Here is a 23142-nt window from a genome sequence, read left to right on the forward strand (position 1 = left end):
TCATTGCCGCACTTTTTAGCCGGTGCCCACCCGGCATTGCCCTGCTGGATTGCCACCCCGAGCAAGTGCTCCCCTCGCCTGATTACTGATTTACGCCGGGAGCCTACCCCTGATTGAGCCCGAGATTGTCCCCGCCGCCGCCCAGCCCGCAGCATGAAGTCAGGCAGGCCGGGTGGTGGGACCGAGGGAACCACCCCCCCCCCGGGGGCTCCCAGGAGGAGAGAGCCCCGGAGTGCTGCAGGGAGCGAGGCTCCCGGGTGGGAAGGAGAGGCGGATGCAGGTGCAGGCGGGGCTCCGGTGTCTGAAGAGAGCCCCGCGCTGCCTAAAGGTGGTCCCCGCCAAGAGGAGAGCCCCGCAGCCCAGAGAGAGTAAGCAGGGAGCCCCGCCAGCCTCCAGCGAGGTCCCGAGGAGTGAGCTGGTGAGTGCGCGTTATCCTTGTTGGTTCCCCCGGGCGGCCCCACTTGGCAGTGGGCCGCCCCTGCGTTATTGTTGTAGAGCCCACGGAGGGCTCTGGGGGCATTTCCAGTAGCAGAGTCCCCCGAGGAGGGACTTCAACGACGGCCGCATTTTGTGTTCGAGTCTGAAAGGCTCAGGGGGCACGTCATTATTAGAGCCCAGCGTGGCTCCAAAGGGAACAGTCAGTTGGCCAGAGCCTGCGAGGCTCCAACGTTGGCCCCATCAGTGTCTCTACAGCTGACCAGCACTTAGTGGGCAGCTGCTACGTTTAGGCCCCCCTGACTTTGGGACACAGGGCGTCCTAGCCCCAACAAGGCCAGTTGGCCTGGCTACAGTCACAGGTGGTGACTAATGTGATTTCTGCACAATTGTGTTCTCCTGCACCTCTGAATGTGTTTTGATTCATCATGTGCCTTATTCTTACACAGCTGAATGTATGTTTATGCATCATGTGTTTTCCTTCCCTACACCTCTGAATGTTGTGATGCATCATGTGTAATGTGTTCTTGCCTATACCCCTAAATGTATGGTGATACTTAGGTGGTTGTTCTTCCTTGTACAGGTGTTGCTAAGGAGGTCCTGGTTCCCAGCGTAATATTTTCCTAAGGTGGTTAGGGTTGCGTAGGTGGTACTTACCTGTTACGAGTGGTTACTGGTTGTGTGCTACATTTTTCTAATTTGTGCTGCAGTGATTTTATACTCTAAGTTCTAAAAGTGCATATTCCTTACAGTGGTCCATGTGGCCCTGTCCTGTACATCTATCCCCTGTAAATTCTGACCGTGCCTGTTGGCACATTGTAAAGTGTGTGTTTTTATCTAATGTGTTTTGGTATAATACAAAGGCTATTTTTATATATAACCTTGTGTGGCGTTTCCTTTGTGGTGGGCCTTGGGTGTTGTTGCTGAGTGCACGCGCAAACACTTAACCTACATAGCCTCCAAGATTAGCCTTGCTGCTCGAGTCACGTTACCTAGAGGGTGAGCAGGGGTTATCTTTGGCGTGTAACTCCCTTGACCTGACTTAGAATGGTGGTCTCTGACTGACCTTGGCGCAAGCCTTGGCCAGCCAGAGATCCCATTTCTAACAAGCAGACATTTGGGCGAGTGGACCCAAAAACGTGACTTAAACTGGCTGCTACACAAATATTCAAAGGTCTTAGACCAAGTGGTGAATCCCTGTGGGTGGGCAGATACATTATACCCCTACCCCACCTGGTGTCCACACCAAGAAGACAGGAGCCATGAAAGACCAAATTAAATAATGGTTGCCATTGACAAAAGAACACAGAACACATCTTCAGAACCAAGACATTGTCCAGTTTCATCTACAATACACCTCATCATCTTCACCTGTGTCTGCTGCTAGCACTCAGTCACCCAAACTATGGTTCCGCACCGCCCAACGCAGGAGCCAGCACGCTTTGCTTCAGTGCCAAAATATTACAAACAAAATTAGTGCAAAACAGTTCATAATAAACAGTTCGAAATATAGCCGAGGTCTTCTCTTCCTAACAGAGAAATGTGACATACCACCCATCACTCTTTCGATTCTGCTTTGAATTGGTAGGCTAGACCCAGATTTTTAAAACGGTGAATAGCCACAGGTGGAACAGCACGTACCTAATCATACCCACGTGGTGCCTATGGAAAGGAGATGTGAAGCAAAGCACGTAGTACCTGGAAAAGCCTATAGTTGGCAGAATTAAGGGCATCAGAGCTCTGTTCAACAGACACCACCTACTTTCACTTTCTCTCGCAGAGGTCCATGGGACATTTCTGCAACAGAACGTCAGTCGCCACTAAGAACCTGAGATGGTCTGCTGAGTCGTGGTCGAAGTGCATTAAAACAAGCAGCGACGGGAGGCAAGCAGCGAGTTGGGGGCGGGGAAGCAGTGTTGTTTGAGTGGGTTGCGGAGCAGGGCAAGCCCCAATGGGTGGAAGTAGTAACAATGCAGGCCAAGCAAAACACGCTTTCACCAACACAAGCAGGAAACAAAGAAGAAAATTGTGCCAAAAAACGACTAGATAAGCAGTATAGTTCAAAGCTACAAGTAATTGGATGGTGTCAACCAATCCAGAAGCCAGCACTAATTTAGTGTTCGTGAACCAGAGTTCTTAATCAAACAGGTACCAGCATAAAACTGTGTGATTGGAACCAGGGTGTTCACCACAGACTAAATCAGCAGGAATTTTAGTTTTATTGCAAACATCTTTTTTTACACTTTTACTGATCTGTAGCTACACTTAAGCGTACATAACCTCGGTTAAGTGTTTTTACCCCTGAACATGTGTCAATTGCTCTCAATGAATTGAATACTTGGGGAAAAATCACAAATTAAATGTGGGTAAGAAACATAATAGGGCCTCCCTCTGTTAATTTACTGCAGGAACCTGGGACTTCAGTGAACAGAGGGGCTTGTACAAGCCTTCTAGGCCGGATATATTCCATTATAAACCATACATGAGACTAGAGCAGTGGTCTCCACTACACTGGCGCAAGCATGCATTTTGAATATCCGAGCCCAGAGTAGCCGTTTCCACAACAATGGCGCCAGGAAATATTGAAAGTGCCTGATCCCATGGCAGCTACCTAGACAACACTGGCAGCAGAGCACTTCTAGAGTACCTGAAAGCTATCACCGAAACACTGATGCAATCCACTATTTCAATCTGCGGGGTTGCAAAACACTTCTTGCACCAGGCATGTGTCAATGACAGCATGTCACGAAAAGAACAGAAGAGAGCTAAAAGGTGCTGTCCAGCATACTGCGGGGACTTTGTACAAAGACAATAAGATCCCTTAAGCTGTCAGGCGCACATCCCTGTGCTCACAGAGCAGGTTTTACCACCCTAATGGAAGCAATCATGCTGCGACCTTCACTCATGGAGGCTGCTACACAGACATACATTTTAACCGCACCAAAATTGGTAAGTGACACTTTAATGTGTTGTCAGTTTGCACTTCAAAGAATAAGTATTTTGGGCCTGATGTACTAAGAGACAGGTCGAAAAACTGGCCTCAAATTGCACATCAACGTTTTGCTACGCATACTATTTAGTAATATTCTGAGAAGAGCAGGCAGTTGTCCCCTGGACATTAACCTACTCCCGTCACCATTGGCCAACCACTACCTCCCCCAACCCTCCTACCCCCTGTTGTCCAACAGAATTCATAAATGGGAGAGTGCCTTCTTCTCTTTTGCGATCAGTTACCATCTCCTGGAGGTGCCATTCACTGACAAATGGTTTGTGAATACATTTGTAGACGTAAACCATTGAAATAGATTATTCAACTCTCCTTTAGAAGGATACGCTCATCCCATTAGAGAATCGAGATGGACCACAAAACCCATTCAATTCGGAAATACTTTTCAGGACTTGCAAAATGGTCACATCAAAAAAAAAAAAAAAAAAAGAAAGGACTGTTGGCCAGGTTTTTACAAATCGTACGTTAATAGTCTCATATGGCTTTGTACATCTGGCTATTTGTTCAAATCCATATTGCTGCATGAGGGCTCCGCTCCATGCCCCTCTGTAGAGAAAGGTGTACAGAGGGCCTAGCAACCAGCAGGCACCACCAGAGCGGACTAGCATAAAAGAGCTTCAAACAGCAACTGAATACCACATCCAGATTAGGGTGTTCCTCTTAGTCACCAGCTTCGGGCTATATTAATTTATTAGTCTGTCAAGCAATGATAGAGTAGCGTTATGACTAACAAGAAGAGTACACCCTCAAAATGAAGAGCTAGCATTCCTTCCTCACTCACGCTTTCCTAAAAGCATTAACGGCAAAATTCTGAACAAAAGAATAAACAGGACAAAAACATTCTGCACCTCCGTGATAAAATCTTTATGGAAGAAAAGGCTGAATATAGAATGCAAAAGGTATACCAACACAAAAACCTCCACACACAAAAATTCAACCTAATTTTAAAGGAGAGGGTCCCTGCTTGTCGAAAGTACATACCTGCGCCAACCAGAGACCCCCAATTCTAAGTCAGGGCAAAGGATTACTTTCAGGAAATAACCCCTGCTTACCCTCTAGGTAGTGTGGCGCAAGCAGTCAAGGTTAATCTCTGGAGTACATACGGTTAAGCATTTGAAGCATCCTCCACAATGTCCAACTCACCACACAGAGACACAAGACTGTAGTTTTATAAGAAATATATTCCTTTATATGAAAACTCTTAATCAGGCTTTTAAATACAGTGTTTAACGGTTTCAGGAGGATTCCAGTTACTTTTAAAATGATATAGATATATATATATATATATATATATATATATATAGATATAGATACATACATATACACACACACACACACACTTAAGCAGGCTTTGAATGCAGGTTTTACAACTCCAGTTTCTCTCAATATGCCATATATATAAGTATTGTAATGTTCAGTCTTGCAAAGGGTTAAATACTTCCAAAAACCCCGTCTGATGCTTGGGCACTAACTTTAGGGGCAGTTACTGTGCTCTCAAAGTCTGGGCCCTCTAGAACGCTCCTGTGCGCTCCGTACGATTACCGGTAAAGGCCTTAATAACTAACGCTTTCCGCATGAGACGCGTATACTGTAAGCGAACCAGGTGTACGAGACGCACTAGACTCGTGCGCCTCGTACCACGGCAGTTCTGGGCACACACGCCGCACGGACACTGCAGTCCGGAGCGCAGGGTACGGTCAGGCGCACTGGAGGCAGGTTTTAAAATACAGTCAACGGGCTTCAGGGTTCCAGTAATGCTTTAAAAATGCCACAGTTCTTATTTGCAAAGTTCTTTGAAGGTACTGTGCTTCCTAGCGCTTCTGTGTGCTTAGTTCTGTGGGAGGAGTAATAAGGCCCTACCGCGGCTCACGCATCTCGCGGGGCGTACTAATTCCGGTGTACGGATCGTTCAGCGGCCGGCGTACAGAGACGGGCTCGATGCAGAGTGTACGACGCGTACACAGCCCAGCGTACCCAAAGCGCCCAGAGCTCACAACAGGCAGCCGTAGGCCGCGCACAGTCTGTACTTCGAAGCGCACGAGGCTCTTTACTTTAGACGATAAATGTGAGGTGGACAGTCTCAATGCCAAAGGCGAGGCGTACAGGCCTTAGTAATGCAGCTGTACGCCGCGCACAATCTATCTTGGACGCAAAGTGCACAATACCTTTTCTTGATGTGAGGGTGCGATGCGGATGATGCTAGGTGACGCCCCACATTGCGGTGCCGTCCAGAAGGGTGTTGCGGCGTGTGGGCCACGGGATCACTTTTCCTTTGGTTGGCGGTGCTTGGGGGGGGGTACGGGGGGGGGGGCGGGGCACAGGCTTACAAGCAGAGTCCTCGTCCTGAAGAAGGGGCAGTGGCTGGAGATACTCCCAGCGGCGATACGCTGTGAACAGGCCCTCTTCGTCGGAGGGGCGAGTTTGGGTGCCACCAGTCTTTACGGTGCGTTCCTGCAGCTCAGGGGCCACGGGTTCACGTTGCTTGGACCAGGTGGGGGCACTGGCTCTCAGAGTGCGGGAAGACTTCCCCAGTGCACTCAAGTCTCCGGGGTCAGCGCTGAAGGGGAGAATCACACCAGCAGCCGCTTCTTTCTTTAGGGGGGTAGCGCCCAATGTTCCTGGGGCGCAGTTCAGGGGGCAGGCTCACACGCAAGCAAGCCCTTGGAGATCTTTCTTGAAAGAATGCACAAGTTGAAAAATAAAGTCCTTCTCAGTCTTTAGTTCCTCTCCTTCTTGCAGCAAGGCACCCACCACAGGTCAGTCTCTCAGGCTAGAGACAGTACTCCTCCATGCAGCTTTCCCAGGTCCTTCTCTTTGGGCAGAGTTTCTTCTTAGTGCAAACAGGATCTGATTTGTTAGGAGCAGGGCTTCTACTTTTATAGGACATTTCTTTTGTTCTCGCAGGCCAGGGGGGCCTTTGCCTAATCCAGTCAGTCTCTGAGCACTTTGTTTTGCAGGCTCTGGTTTCTCCTTTCAGTGTGAGGGGCAGGGACATCAGACGCTCCGCAGGCGGTGGAGCCAGCATTGTGATGACAAGTACAGCCAGGAGCACTCTGTTGACAGTCTTCCCTCTTCCTGGGCTAGGTGCAGGGCAGAGTCATCCGTCGCTCCCCAAGAGGCGGAGCCAGCATTGTGGTGGCAGAGCACAGCCCTATTCAGAGTCATGGGGCAATCCCTCCACCCATCCTGGTGTAATCCCCCTATTCACCACCTGTCACCCTAGCCCCGTCACTCACAGAACCCAGACAGCAGATACACATAAGAGCAGAGGCGGGCTGAAATGGTTAGGCAAGCAAATGCTAACTTTCTAAAAGTAGCATTTGAAAACACAGGATATTAAAATAAAATGCACTAAAAGAAGTATTTTATTATTCTGAGTTCAGGCATACTAAACTTGACTTTCTACCATGTTCCCTGAACCTGCTGGGATTATAGAGTGTAATAATTCCAGCAGCCCATTCTGGCCTATGAGACGAGGTAGCCTTACAATAGTGAAAAACGAAATTGGCTGTAATTCACTATTAGGACATGCCACACACATCAGGACTAGCAGTACCTTATGCTTACAATTCACCCTGCCATTGGGCCTACCCTATGAAGTTAAGGGAAGGTTTAGGGACTGGCAAGTAGGTGTACTTGCGCAGTTAGCATGACAGTACCTGACTGCATGCAGGTTCTGCAATGGCAGACCTTAGACACATTTTACTAGGTCGCTTCTGTGGGTGGCACAACCAGTGCTGCAAGCCCACCAGCGGCATTTGTATTTACAAGCCCTGGCACTCCTGGTGCACTTTACTGGGGTCTGACAGTAAACCAAATAAGCTAATCATGGAATCCAATCACATATACATTTTACAGTAGGGAGAGCATATGCACTTTAGCACTGGTTGGCAGTGGTAAAGTGCCCAGAGTCATTAAACCAACAAAAACAGGTCAGAGAGCATATTGGAGGAAGGCAAAAAGGTAAGGGATGACCCTGCCAAGAGGGCCAAGTCCAACAGCCACTATCTGATTATTGACCCTAAATGGACTATTTTTATTGATGTTGGAGTTCTTGAGTACAAGGACCCAGTGTACACGGCGGCCGAGTGCTTTCATGTATGGTCTAGCACAACAAAGAGCATTCACAGGTCATAATGCATTAATGAAGGTTTTCAGGGAGACAGAAAGTGCTGGTTCAGGTCCCCTTTAAAAAGGCAGAAATTGTTGTGGCCGGTCAGATAGGTACCAGGAGCATGAGTGCCTGAGGGAGTGGGTATTTCTGCTAAGAGCGAAGTTTAAATAGTAAATTAACCCAGTGCTAAAATATGTAGTAAGTGAGTTTGACTGGATTGAGGCTTTCGATGCTGGTTAATTTATTGTAGAGACATTTATACTACGGTTTTGGTTGTCTATATATTTTTGAATCTAAGCTTTTGCAAAATATTTTTCCGACCATATTTCGAATAGGATGAAAAACTTGCCTTGGGTGGAGGGTTTATTTGCAAACAACCAATTAGAGGATTCTATAAGTCTCCGACTGAATGCAAGAACTCGCCTGTGGATATTTAGTAATGGGAGGCTTCACCGCAACTCATATATTGGGGGTTAAATGGTCTTTTTTCATAGTCCTTGAGTGACACCCTTGTTTAAATCAGAAAGTATGAGCCCAAGTGGAACCAGCCCATAGCCACTGTAGCTTCTACTCTGTGAACCAATGAGGTTGAAGAACATTTATGTTCATGCCTCATTCGTCACAGGTGGCTTGCTTTTTCAAGAGGTGTCCAACTACACCATAAGACATGTGTTCACAAGAGCTCAAAAAAAGGTCCAGTTCTACCAGTGGCAGCTTCAAATTTCAAGGGCACTGGCATTCAGTAGCCATTAGTAGTGCCCAATAATTACAAGCCTTGTATCTACACTTGAACAATGCCATCACCCTGCAACAGAAGCCACCACAAATTGAAACCGCATGAGCACCAGCCTAACTGATGCAAGTCTGTATAGCCCCTATTCGCTTCAAGTCTCTGCTGGACTGCACCACTTTTCCTCCACACAGCGGTCTTCTAGCACCAGCAAACACAAATCTTGAAGATAATGCGCTGGTATCCAGGCAGGGATATCTACTCCGGAACCAGATTGAGGTCATTGGGTTTGAAACGAGTGATGCTGTAACTCATGTATGTAATTATTCTCACATGATACAACTTCATCACACTCGATCAACACCATGCCATCAAAATATAATTACACTCTATTGCACAAGTGGGAATGCAGGTGAGGGTCTGGCACTCAGACAAAGCCACTGATGGTTGGCACCAGTAATAGCACATTACCAGATACACCCGAGGCACAAGCTGTTCCAAGTCATTCAGTGGTGAGTAATTCACAATAACTCCTCCCTTGGCGGCAAAGACACTTCTTTGAGGAGAAATCTGGGCAGAAAACAGCTCAGGGCCAGTATGGCGTTACCAAGCAGATTATTACTAAAGCTGGCATTAAAACCAAGAGGTCTACAACTTAAAAAGAACAATTAAAACTATAGGCTACGTCTAACTGCTCCTAAAATGTGCACCGTGGCTTCGGTCACCAGGGATGTATAGAACATGGTGCATTTTGGAGTCAGACAGAGCCACTCCAGTGGGTGTGTTTTTATTCCACATAAAACTCAAATGCATCACCTTATCAGCGAGCGTTGACCTGGAGACCTTTCCATCATGGACATTTGGAGGAGAAGATCCGTCTACAAAGGCCAACCCCTGCAGAATCTCAGTGAAGATTCGACCATGAGGGACAAACTCTACCACACCTGGGTGAACACATGCAGTGCAGGTCAGCCACACATGAACTACAAGAGACTACCCAGTTTCAGAGACCTTTGGAGGAGAAAACCAAGGTAGGAATGCCAGATTCAGAAAATAACACTTCACCTAGCAAAGCATGTCCTACAAATTAAGCATAGAGTAGCGATGCAGGTTAACTACACCCAGTCAGAGGGGACCCCGGGGATCGCAGCCTGAACAACCACGGTCTACAACCAACAGGGACCCCTATAAAGGCACACTAAGAACACAGCAAGGACCCCCTCAACAAGCAGAGACCAGTTCACAAGGGTGCACAATAACATACCTGACAGTGACCCACCCTGCACGGGAACTCGTAACCCACACAGCAGAGTGCCTGGATGGCAATGTACTATGAGGAAAAAAAAGTCTCCAGTCGAGAACAAGCAGGCGGGCCCGGGGTAAAAACACACACACAATGATTTATGCAGTGTTAACTGTTCGCACCTCAGGCGGTGCAAAGGAGTCACTTCAGATTACACAACATGTCGGTTGTGACAGCTCAATCAGAAGGTGCCAAGGAGCCTAAGAGTTGCATATAATCAATCTGCAGCCCAACACTTTCTGTGGTGGCAAAGATAACATGCGATCGGAACCTGTGTATAGCAACAACACAGAAGCAGACAGCAAGGTAACGCCCAGTGCGGGTAAAGCGGTGCATAAACATGGCACAACTCTGCCCATTCCAGCGGCCCTGCCAGCTGATGCAACAGTGGGCGGGCGGGAGGGGTGAGAGTCCTCTATTTTCTGCAGGCCTGTGTCCACCCACTGATCAGTGGAGCACTTCATGTTTCTCCATGCCCAGAGCAATATCAGGTCTTCTTACATGGGACAAAGCAGGGGTGAGGCAGTCTCTATCACTCTCTATAGGTTGCAAAGAAGGGTTTGTAAACATTGGATAGTATAGGGCCTCCCTCCATGGGACAGTGCTCTCAGAGTAATGGTCATCCACGGGCAGGACCTGGTCTCCATCATGGGACAGTGTAGTATCTCAGTATATAGGCCAGTGCTCTATACAGGGCACAATCTCCAGCAGGGTTGGCTCCTCCATTAGGGCAGAGGAGCGTCGCCCCACTGCTTCCTTGCAGTGTGAGAAGCAGAAACATAAAATTATATTTGAAATACCATTTTATGTTTCTGCTTCTCGCGATGCGAGAAAGCAGAAGGGTAGGCTGGTTGGGGGGCGGGCAGGTAGGGGAGGGGGAGGAGTGGCTTGCCCAATGCTGTTGGCCCTGACTGTTTGGTCGGGCCTCTGTGTCCGACCAAACCAGTCATGCGCACTCTGCATTTTCTTTATGTAGGCTGCATGGGTACGGGGCAAGAGCCTCCCCCACTCCACCCCACCCCACCCTCCTAGGCCTCATTAGACCCTGGGACCACAGCCTTTTTTCAAATTAATAAACTGAGCATATATTTGAACATACATATACTAACATGTCAGACAACAGTCAGTCTGCCTGGCATTCTGCACTCACGGACCCAATCACGTGGCAGTCAGTCCAAGGCGGATATTAGTCCACACCGCCTCTTACATGGGTTACTACTCAGGCCCGCCCTCCTCATTAAACAAAAAATGTGCCTTTGTTGGGCAATGGCAGGTCCCCTCAGTGCCATGCTCCTATACACCCCAGGCAGCCACAGTGCACAATGGCCTGCTCTAACATTTCTTCCTATTTGCGGTGTAAACCCTAGGCAGCACTTCTATGAATTCATCTTTAGAACATAATTCCGCCACTGTTCCTGCTGAACTTACTGAAATCAGTCCCTTATACTTTTAGAAGCGTATTGTTATGCCTGTTATCTTAATGAAATAACAACCACATGAGAGTATCTAACACACAGGCACGGTGCTGCTCAAATTAATAGGATTTTAAAAAAAAAAAGTGCATCCTCAAATCGAGGGTTGTATATGTGATTAAAAAGATTAAGTGTCTGGATGAAAAGCATGGTTCACCATCCATTAAAAAAAAAAAAAACACACACCCTCGCTCATGGCAGATTATGCATACATCTGTTGTGACTATGGAAGACTTCTGCCGCAGCATCCCACTATCTACCGTTTTTCCAAAAGTGTAAAATAAAAAAATAAAAAACACACAAATGTGCATGTCAACCTTTCAGCCTTCATAACAAGGCCACAGCATACTCCCAAGACACCCGCAATCATCAGCATGACCCGGGCACAACAATGTTTTAGTGACTGGCGCCCATGTCACCAATAAGGAGTTCCCCGAGCTTCCAGAGGGAGCTTGGAAGGGGCGGAGTCCTTGGCGCTTAACCCCCCTTCCCGACACATGAGGGAGCTCCTGGGCAGGGAGTGTACAGAGCGTGCAGGTGGGCGTGCAAACCCCGCCCTGTGTGGAGTTCTCAGTATTACTATTTTCCCACAAGCAGCGGGGGCCCCCTCCCAGCCCCCCTCCGCAGGCTGGGGCCTGCTCACAAGCCGGGCGTGTGGAGATCAAAGAGGACGCGGAAGCTTTCACTGAATGCCCGGCAATTAGGGGTCTGAAATGTTGAAGTGTCTGTACACGCCTGAGTGAAGAGCACACACCGAGGGACCCATCTGCGGGAAGTGTGTGCTGACTGAGAAGCAAGCAACGTCACTGATTCGAGGGCCCCATGGAGGAGTCCCGCGTCCGTCTCCACCCCCTCCGGCCATTAACAGGCATCTAGCTTAAGGACTCCCCTTCGAATCCATTCTCTGGATAGATGGTCGCTATACCACCTGCCCACTCTATTGAACAGCTGCTTATGAACGCCCACCACCCCCCACCCCCACCAAACCTACCAAGGTAGTGTGGAAACGTACCCACCTCCATAGGCCAGTGTCTGCACAAAACCCAAGAGGGCCCGTAACCGGAGAGAGTATCCCTATACAAATCCCTGGTGTCGCAACATAACGCCATACCCCTATACCGCCCAGGCAAGACACAGGACATGTCACCTTACCAAGCTTGCTGCTCACTTCCAACCACTATTGCACCCCGACTTCCTAAACCTCCCTTTTCAAGTTCTTCCACGTCAAAGGCTGATCGATGTCTCCTGAAGGCTTCAAACAAACTGCAACCTAGAAACAATTCTAGTTTTGTTCCCCCCTTTTCTTTCTACTAACATGCAGGTCCTTTGGTTATTGATCAGCGAGCGCAGAAATGCTGTGCACGCGTTTTCAGTGATGCTGAGGTAAAATGCATCAACCAGCATCTAACCCTGGCCCTAGGGATCCCTCCGTCACATCTAACTGCGCACGTGCGGTGCTTTAAATCTAAACACAGTCAAGCTTTGGGGGTCCGCAAACAAAACTTCAGGAGGCCGCCATCCAGGTTACATGGAGGGACTGTTACTATGAAAGGCAGAAAAGGCTTTGATACAACCTGTCTCATAAAACGCATCATTCAGGCCGGACTGCTCCTTCCACTCCAAGCCAATCTGCATATGATTGCTCCTTTTGTGCAAATGCGAAGACAAGCCAAAAACCAATGGAATTAAATGTTACCTCATAGGAATTCCCACTGATCACGAAGTGTTGGCTCGGGCCTTTTTAACCCTAGTTAGTTCTGGCCTCTGACTTACCAATACCTAAAAATATAAATAGAGTTGACCTTACTCCACGTAGGACTAAATCACACTCACCTCATCCAATTTGGTCAATCATTTCGCCTTCTTTAAAGTGCTTGCATTGCAATTTATTAGGGACTATTTTGTATAGGAAATGTACACTGTTTCTCCAACTCATTCCTGTATGCATTTGAAGTAACCCTTTTGGTATTTTTTTCCTCAGTATAGGCAAAGCTAATGCGATTGACTTTGACTGCTAAGAAGCATCTGTGTATGCCTGAATTTGCATGTGTTAACACACCAAGGCCAGTCTCACTGGCTTCTCCAATGTTTGTTAGTGCCACAGTCCTCCTTGAGTGAGATGTCACTGGATAGACTTCCCCCCAACCCTACTTGAGTTCTAAAGACAAGTATGTACGGAACTATACAATTTTACTTGTAGCCCGGCGAGTTGAGCAGGAGCATCTTCCATAACCAGAGTCAAAGTTTGATGGTATTATGTGCTGTGATTTTTTGCAGGCGGACATTCCACACCCCTGCAGCGTCTTAAACAGCATTGCAGTTGAAGGTGGAGAAATGCATGTGGGCAGGGTGGGGCCCTGTAAAAAAAAAAAATATATATAAAAAGAACATGCTATCAGGGGGCACAGAGGAGTGTGTTGGCGTTTTCCTCACTGTGAAATGTGGTCAGTGGCGGCTCTTCTGCTATGGCGGGGGAGCGTCAACCCCCTTCACCAGACTCAAATTGAAAAAAAATAGAAAGATAAAACTCGATCTTTTATTAGTGTGCTTTTTCTTTCATTTAATGAGGTTTGGGGGCATGTCGAGCACTGCCTTCAGTTCTCATGTGGATTTGGCCAGCCGCCTCAGGTGGGCCAACATACGTAGTGAAGCTGTCTCGAACTCAGCTGCATTGTTGGGTAGGAGAAAGAAGAGACGGAGAAAGAAGAGACGGAGGCTCCCAGTCTCCCTTGGGAGCACAAATCCTTGACACGGAGGCCAATCCTGACCCTGCTCTCATGCATGAGAGCAGCGCCAAGGTTGGCCGCAGGGGAGGCTGGGAGCATCTGCCTACAGCGAGGAAGAAGCACAAGAGCAGCATTTCAGCAGGCGCTGTAGCTGTGCATGCAGCAGCCAAGTATGTTTTTGTACACTTTTCTTTGCCCCCTGCCGACTGACTGCACACCAGACGCTACTGGAAATGTCTGCAATCAAGTTTGCGGCTCTGGTCAAAGCATGGGCACCAAGGAGAGCATCCTTGTTTCGATGGTGGCCCAAAGTTATAAGTATAAGGATATAAGTAGACCGACACCCAAAATTAAAAAGGAGTTTTCATGCCTTCTCAAATTTGCACCTAAGCGGAAATAATCAGCTTCCAATATTGCAAGATTACGCCCAGCATTAGCACACTTGGTGATTCAGAACATGACGACATCAGGTGGAGATCCTGGCAAGCAAAATGTTTACTGACTTCAAGAGTACACTGGAAATAAAGGTACGATTACAGGGCGAGGCAGAGATTTGGTGCACTTTCCTATCACTGAAAGATAAATCCAGATTTCCTGTCACTAACTCATAAATGCCAACATGCAACACCCAACAAGGGAGGGCTACGGCAGATACAGACACGGTCGAATTTATACAAGAGTGAGGAGAGGTAGGTGGGAGGAAGAAAAACAAGGTTTGGCATGGGTAGACCCATTACTCTATGCAGTAGTGGGATGAAGACGGCTGACTGAAAGCCCCTATAATTAAGAATATCACTCAAACCATTTTAGCAAAATCAAAAAGGTTTTGGCTGACGCAACACCTTAAAATAAGATCAGAAAGTCAAATACATGAGTCTTAACATGGGCAGATGGTACCTCTGACAATTAAATAGTAAGTCCAAGTAGCAGCAGGGGCTCTGCTCGACTCCGGCCCACACAGGCATGTACGTGAAACCCGCAAAGGCCTGTATTTATGGCTCCTATATTAATTATAATCATGCGGGATTGGAGGCAAAACAGCGCGCATCAATGCGTTTGAACTGTAACAGGAAGACGACAGGATGGCGCATCCCGTCACTGCCGAGGTCCCCAGTGCTGCCCCTGAATAACTGAGGTGGGTGTTGTAAAGTAATAATGCAGAATACCAGTTAACGTTGAAACGACCACTTAGGTAGTTTATTAAAGTAGTAAGTAGAAAGCAATCCACCACTCAGCTGAGGGTCACAGTAGAGCCGGGCCTGTTTAAGAGACCAATAGAGGAAGAGGGTTCCTGAAGTCCAGTTTAGTGCCTTCCAAAGGGTTTCCAGGGACACCTGCAGACAGCCTAACTAGAGGAACATTTGGGGAGCCAATAAGTCCTCAAAGAGCTGACGTGCGTTTCTGCCTTGCACTGGGCGGACGGTGTGTGCAGTATGCACTGGGTTTGGAGGAATGCTTAAGACTGAAACACGAGGTCTGGTAACCTTACCCACGAGTCTTGCTGTGTAACAACCTCCAGAAAGGACGCAATCTCAGTACAAGTGTACCCGTGGTGCTGCCCCGATATCTTAGCTCAGAAGTCAACAGATAAAGGAGAAAACAAGGCAGCTAAGTCGAGTCGAAGACTAAAATAGAAAGGGAAAAAATTAAAATAAATCCCAAGTGTTGAGAAAAAAAATCCCAGACGAGACTGAGGAAACAAGAGAAAACGGAAACAGACAATGAGTGAATACAAACGAGGGCTGCATCCGGCTCGCTCCTGTGTAGAGGGCGAGGGGCGGGGCTTGTGGACAAGCACAGGAAAAGCTTCTGATCGTGGGGGCAGGGTGCAGACAAGAAAAGGAAACGCTCGAGTTTTGGGGGTGCTCAGTCATGACATTTCTCACAGATGGAACTCGGAGGGGGTAACCCTCCCATACAGCAGGCTGTAGGGATGTGTGGCCAGGAGCCGATGACACAGGGCAAGCTTTGGGAGAGGGGGTTGATGACAATGCTGGTCTGCAAACACTCATTCTCCATCCGCCGTGAGTGACTCCCTCCAGATGTACAAACAAGATCCGCCCGATGCGCTCCCATTTTGAAGGGATATAGGAACCGAAATCAAAGGAGGCGAAATGCCAAGTTCAGACTCGGGAAGTCTATAAAAGTGAGGATGCGATTGAACAACTACTTTCCTCGCTCCCAGGGAGATACATGGTTGTTTAATTATTTTATAACCAAGTAAATTCGTACTTATTAGGAAAAGCAGAAGTTAACAACAGAGCAATGGGGCACGTGGTGCACGGACAGCGCCCAGCAGCCTGTACAGCGGATAACAAGTGGCATGGACGGCGCGACTACCCGGCTGCGAAGCGCACACCAGCTCTGCTGCGGAAAGAGGCCACACCTCGGAGGCAGACGCAGACCATCGCATGAAATAAGGACATGTTCTGTGGTAACGTTTATTCCCCGCAAAGGAGTGCGTACACAGAACACCTTCTACAGTGTTTGCAGAGAAACAAGCATTGGCAAAGTAAAAAAATCCAAAAAGCAAATGCCCGAAAAATAAAATGAAGAGAAAAAACGCCCCCTAAATTTGAGGGGCCCCTCAACAATAAAAACACCAAACCCCCCTAACAATTTGAACGCAGCATAACACATGCTGCCTTGCAGGTAGGTATATATCAAACACTTGGTTTTGAATCACTGTGACCTGAAAATATAGTTTAAACATAACAGGGCGATTTAGAAAAAGGATACAGAATGGAGAAAAGGCACTGCAAAGTATAAGCCCATCAGTGGAATAACTGAAGTTGAAATGCACTTCTCTGAAAGCGAATGTGCAGGGTACATGTCGGGTGTACACGTGGCGCCCACCCACTATTCTCACAGGGTGGTTGCCATCCACCCTGTCAAGAAGTTGGGCCCCACTGAAATATGCTGATCTCGTCCCGGTTTCAGACACCGGACACATTCAGCAGCACCTGTGCATTGTCTGCTTTAGTTCCGAGCAGCAAAGTGCACGCAGCACCTTGTCTGGGAGCTATCTGGAGCTTCACACCCAGATGCAAATGCAATGGATGAGAGAAATAAAGGCACACAGCTTTTACATCACAAGTAATTAAGAGATGCACGCTTTTGACTTTGTTCAGACCCTATCAGGACCCCTGGGTTGAGGGGGGGGAAGAGTGCAGCTGAGCAGTTTGCGAGGGCCGTGTTCGGCCGATTTTGTTACCGAGATTCCGACCCCGGTAACAAAACGGTCCCCAGGGGGCCCAAAACTGGCCCCCACCCTAGCGGCCAACCGGGTAAACGCCTGTTGCCCACTATGGCCAGTCCGGCCCTGGTCTCTATATACGAGATATACAAATGCATTGCCATCGTCCAGCCGGCTGGTAATGAGGGCCTGCATCACAGTTTTCCTGGTGCTGTTGGGGAGCCACTTTAAGACTTTGCAGAGAATTTGGAAGCAGGCCGAGGAGTCCGCGTTGATCTGATGTTTCAAGGAGAGTTTGCTATCCAGGACGAAGCCGAGAATGTGGGTGTGGACCATCAGAGTGGGGTGGGTCAGAGTTCTGATGGCCACCAGAAGCCGTTCCAGAGGGAGGTGTGTCTGCCGAAGATCAGTACTTCAGTTTTGTCTGCGTTTAGCTAAATGCAGTTCTTCACCCAGGTGGAGGCGTTCTTCATAAAATTAAGAAAGTTGGTCATCTTGATGGGGTCCACTGAGAGAGAGTAGAGGAGCTGGGCGTTGTCGGCGTACGAGATTATGTTGAGGGTACCAACGATGTCTGTGAGTGGTGTCAAGTAGATTTTGAAGAGTGTTGGACTGGGATGAGCCTTGAGGGATGCAGCGGAGTGTGAGCTTTGGTTGAGAGGTAAAGGGATGGAGACAGATTCTCGGTGTGCGCCCCTTGAGAAAGGAAGCCATCCATCTCAGCGCATCACCTGTGCATCACCTGTGATTCCTATATGGCACAATCGATCAATGAGTGGGTGGTGGGATATGGTGTTGAAGGCTGCAGAGAGGTCGAGTAGGATCAGGGCAGCAGATTCTCCTTTGTTTAAGTAGGGTGCGGATGTCGTCACAATGTGAACAGCTGAGCAGACCAATGGGCGAAGAGGGGGTGACAAAATAAAAAGACACCTATGTATTAATGTATTTCTTTTCTGAATACGCAGTGCCTAGCTGCCTTGTCTTTTAACGACTAGTGAGAAATGCTGATCTGGTGGCATTCCATTATTTGGAGTGTGATAGCATGGGGGGGGGGGGGGGTTTGTTAACAGAAATGGGGACACCCATGTACAGCCCATGTTATGTTATGTTATAACATTTATAGAGCGCTCAGCTGCCACAGCAAAGTGGCGTCACATTATTGGCCCCAATCAAAAAGGAGCACTCCACTGCAAACTGCTAGGTCGTGCCAACAACCACAGTCAGGCCAGGATTGGTGTTTAGAGCACAACTCCATTTATTTCTTTTTATATAGTTTCGTCAGGTGCTGTGTTATTTAGTTGCACAATCTGTGATGAGTTGCATGTATTCTTGTCAGCACTAGTAAGTGTCCGGTGCCACATTCTATTCCGCCAGTTATTGGTTTATTAATGTTGTTCTTAAGAGGAACCAACCATATGCTAATTGGTCTTTGCCTAGCCCCGCCCATATAGGGACATCCCACAGGGTCAGGCCACCTCTAGATGGGAGCAGACAACTACAGGCTGGCTTTGGCAGTTTCTGGGCCTTTTTGCGTGAAATGCATTGTGAACGGTGTGGCATAGCAAGCTTGGGACTCACATCTGAACATGCATCCCCTTATAAGGAAAACATGCATAAAAAGCATTTGATTGGATGTCTTACTAAATCTCAACCACTGTAAATTATTCTGGATCACATTCCATCCCATTGTTTGAACTCATCTGTGCCATTACAGACAGGACCGACCACACGCAAATAAGTATTTGTCTCACTCCAGGAGAGAAGGTCCAGAATGTATTTTGCGGTGGGGGAGGGGGTGCAGCACAAAAGGTGAACATTTTGGTCAGCATATCATTAGATCACCTAATGAAAGTACGGTTAGTCAAAGACAGCCGAGGAACATGATCTATGTCGTTACTTTACCTAAACACCGCAGAAGACAGCCAGCCCATGCACCATCACATGGTAAAACATTCTACTAGAGTATACAAATTGTATTGTGACATCACAGTCAAAAATCCAACTAGAAGAAATTTTCCACACATGGGACAGAACTACTGGATGACATCACTGTGGTGTGCACCATGAATATTGGAACCAGAATGTGATATATATCTCAATATCGAGGACAAACATCAAAAGTAAAAATATCGACATGTGGGGAAAACTAGATTTTCTATAAACAATACTTTCCTATATATTGTCCCTCAAAATTCAAATGTATAACCGTCAAGAATATCTGCATTGTGATGTTATAAAATGAAACAATTTACATGCACAGATTGCCCTGCATTACAATATCATACTACACAAGATCCTACATGATGCTATAATGCATTTAAACATTAAAGAACTAAATAATTAAAATAAGGTAAAGAAAACATGCACAAAATAGCCTAATCCGCACTATAAAATGACCCATTCTATGAGAGCAGGTGTACCTGCATTGTGACATTATACAAACCTTTCTAAAAAAAATTAAAAAAAAGTGACATCACAAAGCAACTCTACAAAAATAAGTAGATCGGCATTGTGACAGTGCACAAGCACGATCACAGTGTAGGGAGATGCACTGATTGTAATATCGCAAGGCCTTGAATTGCTTTTGGTAAGCGAGGGGTGTTCTCTACAGAAGATAAGATGGGTAGACTTCAAGCACTCAAAATTAGATTTGCTCAAAATCGTCTGCCAGACCCCAGGATGGGACCCCAACTGGATCGCAAAGGGGTCTCTTGTTTTTAATTTTGTCCACTTCATATGATACAGGAGTCATTAGCGAGCAACCCAAAAACATATTTATTTAATGAATTCCGTCAGTGTTTTTTGGGGGCTAGGACAGAAACCATTTTTCAACTCGGAAAGTGAACACATTTGCACATGCCTTCGCTTGATTAAATGACAAATCAATTTAGTTATATTTCTAATACAAGCCTGAACGCCTTTTGCCTCGGTCTTAGGGTCAACAAAGGGAGCAGAGCAGATATTGGACGGGTCAGCCCGTTAGTGGATATGATGGACAGTGAGATACAGGAAATTGTTTTTTTTATCTACCTAGGTACATATGTGTTGATTTTGGGCTGACAAGCACCAAATGTACACCGTATACCTTATTGAGGAAAAACTCGTATTTGGGTGGCATTTATAGCACCTGATAAATTCGAACCCAGCGGAGTTTCAGCTTTCCTAATGTTTAATTTTGCTTCTACTATTAGGAAAGTTGTGGCCATTGCAAGAGTCATGGTTGTTGAGAAGTCTGATAATGGCTTGCAGACAGTTTGAAGGGTGCTTGTTTGGTGTGAAGGCCAGACAGACAAGTGGGATACAGCGGTGACTCCAGGCAGGCTGGAGAAATCAAATACTTTTAGAACTGTATGGTTCGAGGGAGTATAAGTACACCTGGCCAGAAATAAATACAAGTTTTGCAGAAAAAGTAATGCTTCGGAATATCTGCCACCCGGAATTTAAATATTTTAGGAGTTACATCTTAACTGCCTACAAAACCTGTGGATTTTAAGCCAGCCCCCTAAAACCACGTAAATTGGTTTCAAATACTCTGGGCCTGCGTTTTAAGCCCCAGATGGACCATGCTGTTGGCAAACGCTTCCTAGTGACAGTGGACACCTTAACAGTCAGTCAATTATCAACAGTATATGCTCAGATATAATAAAAAGTAAACAACGTGAATTTTTCGAAGACCAAGTTGGGGCATCGGAGAGATGGCGTTGATGATCCTCAATTTTCACTCTCTGTCAGCAACAATGAAAGCAAGAGTCAAAAAAAGTCAAAGCATATAGAACAGCCTATTGCCAAAGGCGGTGGAGTGGATAACAATAATGCTTTGACTGTGGCATCATGGGTGAGTGATTGGGCTGCCACACTATCTACATCCAATTTTCCCAGGATCTGTGCAGTGGGTTCCAGGTTTGCTCATGGGGACAATCAGCCATATTGTCCTACAGGGCAACCAGGAACCGTCTGATGGGCTGGTCTGACAGATCAATGCAAGGCTGTTTTTCTGCCGTTTGTGGGTTTGTCTTATGGTCTGGTGTTCAGCTTTGACTTACGAGTTCTCCGATATTACAGAAAAAATTGCCTGCCACAAGCTCAAAATCTGCGCAATCTTCCATAACCTGTAAATCATTTATAAATCATGCTTTACCTGTCACAATTTACAAACATGGGCCACTTTATTTTAACTATTACAAGTCAGTAATGGGGGGGGGGGGGCACTTTTATTTTGGTGCCCTGGCCCTTTCCTGCCCCAGTCAGACCCTATGGACAATTTACCTCTATGGGATGGTTCAACAGTTGGTTTCTTCAAGAAAGGGTGGGTTAAGCTATAGGAGCCATCACTGTATTTTGTCTGACGGTCAAAATCATGTACCACTGAGATGACTGTTTCTGACCTGCCATGGGGTGGAAACTCCGTTTTGGGGCTCAGGGGAGTGTGATTAATGTTCCTGCTGACAAAGTATGTTTAATTTGGATTCATAGGAGACTGAAGGTGAATTAGACAAGTGCAGCAGAAGGAGCCGGGGTAGGACACGAAAGCAGGGCTGTTAGTTCAAGGTGAGGCAAATACAATTAAGTGGTTGTCAAGTGTATCCCAACTTTGTTTTGGCTCTAAAGGTAAGCAGTGAGGAAATGGCCAGGGTTTAGCAGTGATGGCTTTCTAAAACTGTTGCAATGTGCTATAGACATGTGAAAACGTCAATGCCTGTTATTGATCAGTTAAGATGGCAGTGTCCTCTATCGATTAGTCTGACATCTTATTTATAGAGGTTATATGTCGGGGTGCAGCATTTCAAGTCAATGTGTGAGGGCTCACAACAACCGAACCAGTTAGCAGTGCCAGATCGTGATCATTGTCTGGTATGGGCCAGCGAGAAATTAACTCCTATACACCAGTTATGATGACAGAAGTGCTGTTGACTAACTAGTCAGTTAGAGATGATAAGACTGACTATGATGAGAAGAGTAGCAGTGTTCATAAGTGGTGATAAAGAGGATGAATATCTAATCAGGTAGTGGTGGAAGTAGCGGATAGTGTACATGAAATGAGCTAGTGCTCGGAAGGCATTGCACCAGTCATAAGAGGGTGATCGCATGGTACCCCGGACTCACCTCCGCCGGTACTCGTCCCGCTCTCTCTTCACCTTGCCCAGCACATTGTAGAGCGCTCGGATCTCGGGGGTGATGGTGTCGATCTGGACCCCTACTCCATCGGGATGTGTCCATGTCACTCCTGGTCCCTGCACGGTGTGCGTGCCCCGCACCTGAGTGTAGTTCCAGATGGTGCCGGGCATGGAGCCCTGAGAAGGCCCAGTCTGCACGCCCTGGTCTCGGGTAAAGGTGCGGAATCGGTCAGGCCGGGTGGGCACCGGCGGCTCGCGAGGTGTCCGCTCCAGCCGCCCCTCCAGCGTCCGGTTCCGCCGCTCCAGCTCGTGCACCCGGGACAGGAAGCGGCGGAAACGGACATTGAGGGTCTGCAGCAGATGAATGTCCGAGCCCAGGTCATCCCTTAGGGCCGAGGGCACCGGCGAAGGGGGCGCGAGCAGCAGAGGCCCGCGGGCAGGGGCAGCCATGCCTCGGGCCATGTCTCCAAATAGCAGCGAGCCCATGATGCGGCCCCCGTGGGGGGCGCGCCGGGCCGGTGGAGCCTCCGAGGCTCGGCGAGAGGGGTAGGGGTCTGAGGTCCGGGGGTGAGTGAGTTCTGTGGGCCGCCCCAAGGAGAACGGCTCGGAGGGCCGCCGGGGACATGCTCGGGGGTCTCCGGGGAGATGTTCGGTCGGTGGCCGCGAATCCGCAGTCATGGGTTCGGGCGGCCGCCGGGCCTCGGCGGGGAGGGCGCTGGTGGCGGCCGTGGCTGCGGTGGGGGCTGCAGTGTGTGTATGCGGGGTTCTGCAGACCGCCGCAATCCATCCACAGCCTGTACTCTGAAGCCGGGAGCCGCAGCGACTGCCTAAGCACCGCACAACCCACGCCCACCCCGGCGCCACGCCCAGGGAGCGGACTGCGCACGCCCACCCTGAGGACAGCGCGCTGAGCGAGCGGAACCAAGCTGACTGACAAGCCACGCCTTTTTCGGCACCTCCCGTGAGGCTCGCCCTGTCGTCTCCGTTAGACTATCCGTTCGTACGCCACACCCTCAGCCTCAAGGCCACGCCTATACGTCACATT

The 23142-nt window shown here is 48.0% G+C and overlaps 1 protein-coding gene across 3 annotated transcripts in view; it reads right to left on the bottom strand.

Annotated features, from left to right (window-relative positions):
- The window catches only part of IFFO2 (intermediate filament family orphan 2), a 154036-nt gene extending 131135 nt beyond the window's left edge, over window positions 1-22901 (bottom strand). For all 3 annotated transcript variants that reach the window (XM_086921703.1, XM_086921701.1, XM_086921702.1), the window contains exon 1: window positions 22087-22901. In XM_086921703.1, the coding sequence (XP_086777829.1) occupies window positions 22087-22775 (689 nt within the window). In that variant the 5' untranslated portion in view covers window positions 22776-22901. The remainder of the gene's footprint in view (window positions 1-22086) is intronic.
- Between the last annotated feature and the right edge of the window lie 241 nt (window positions 22902-23142).

Source organism: Lissotriton vulgaris, chromosome 5, assembly GCF_964263255.1.
Source record: "Lissotriton vulgaris chromosome 5, aLisVul1.2, whole genome shotgun sequence".
Lineage (NCBI taxonomy): Eukaryota > Metazoa > Chordata > Amphibia > Caudata > Salamandridae > Lissotriton > Lissotriton vulgaris.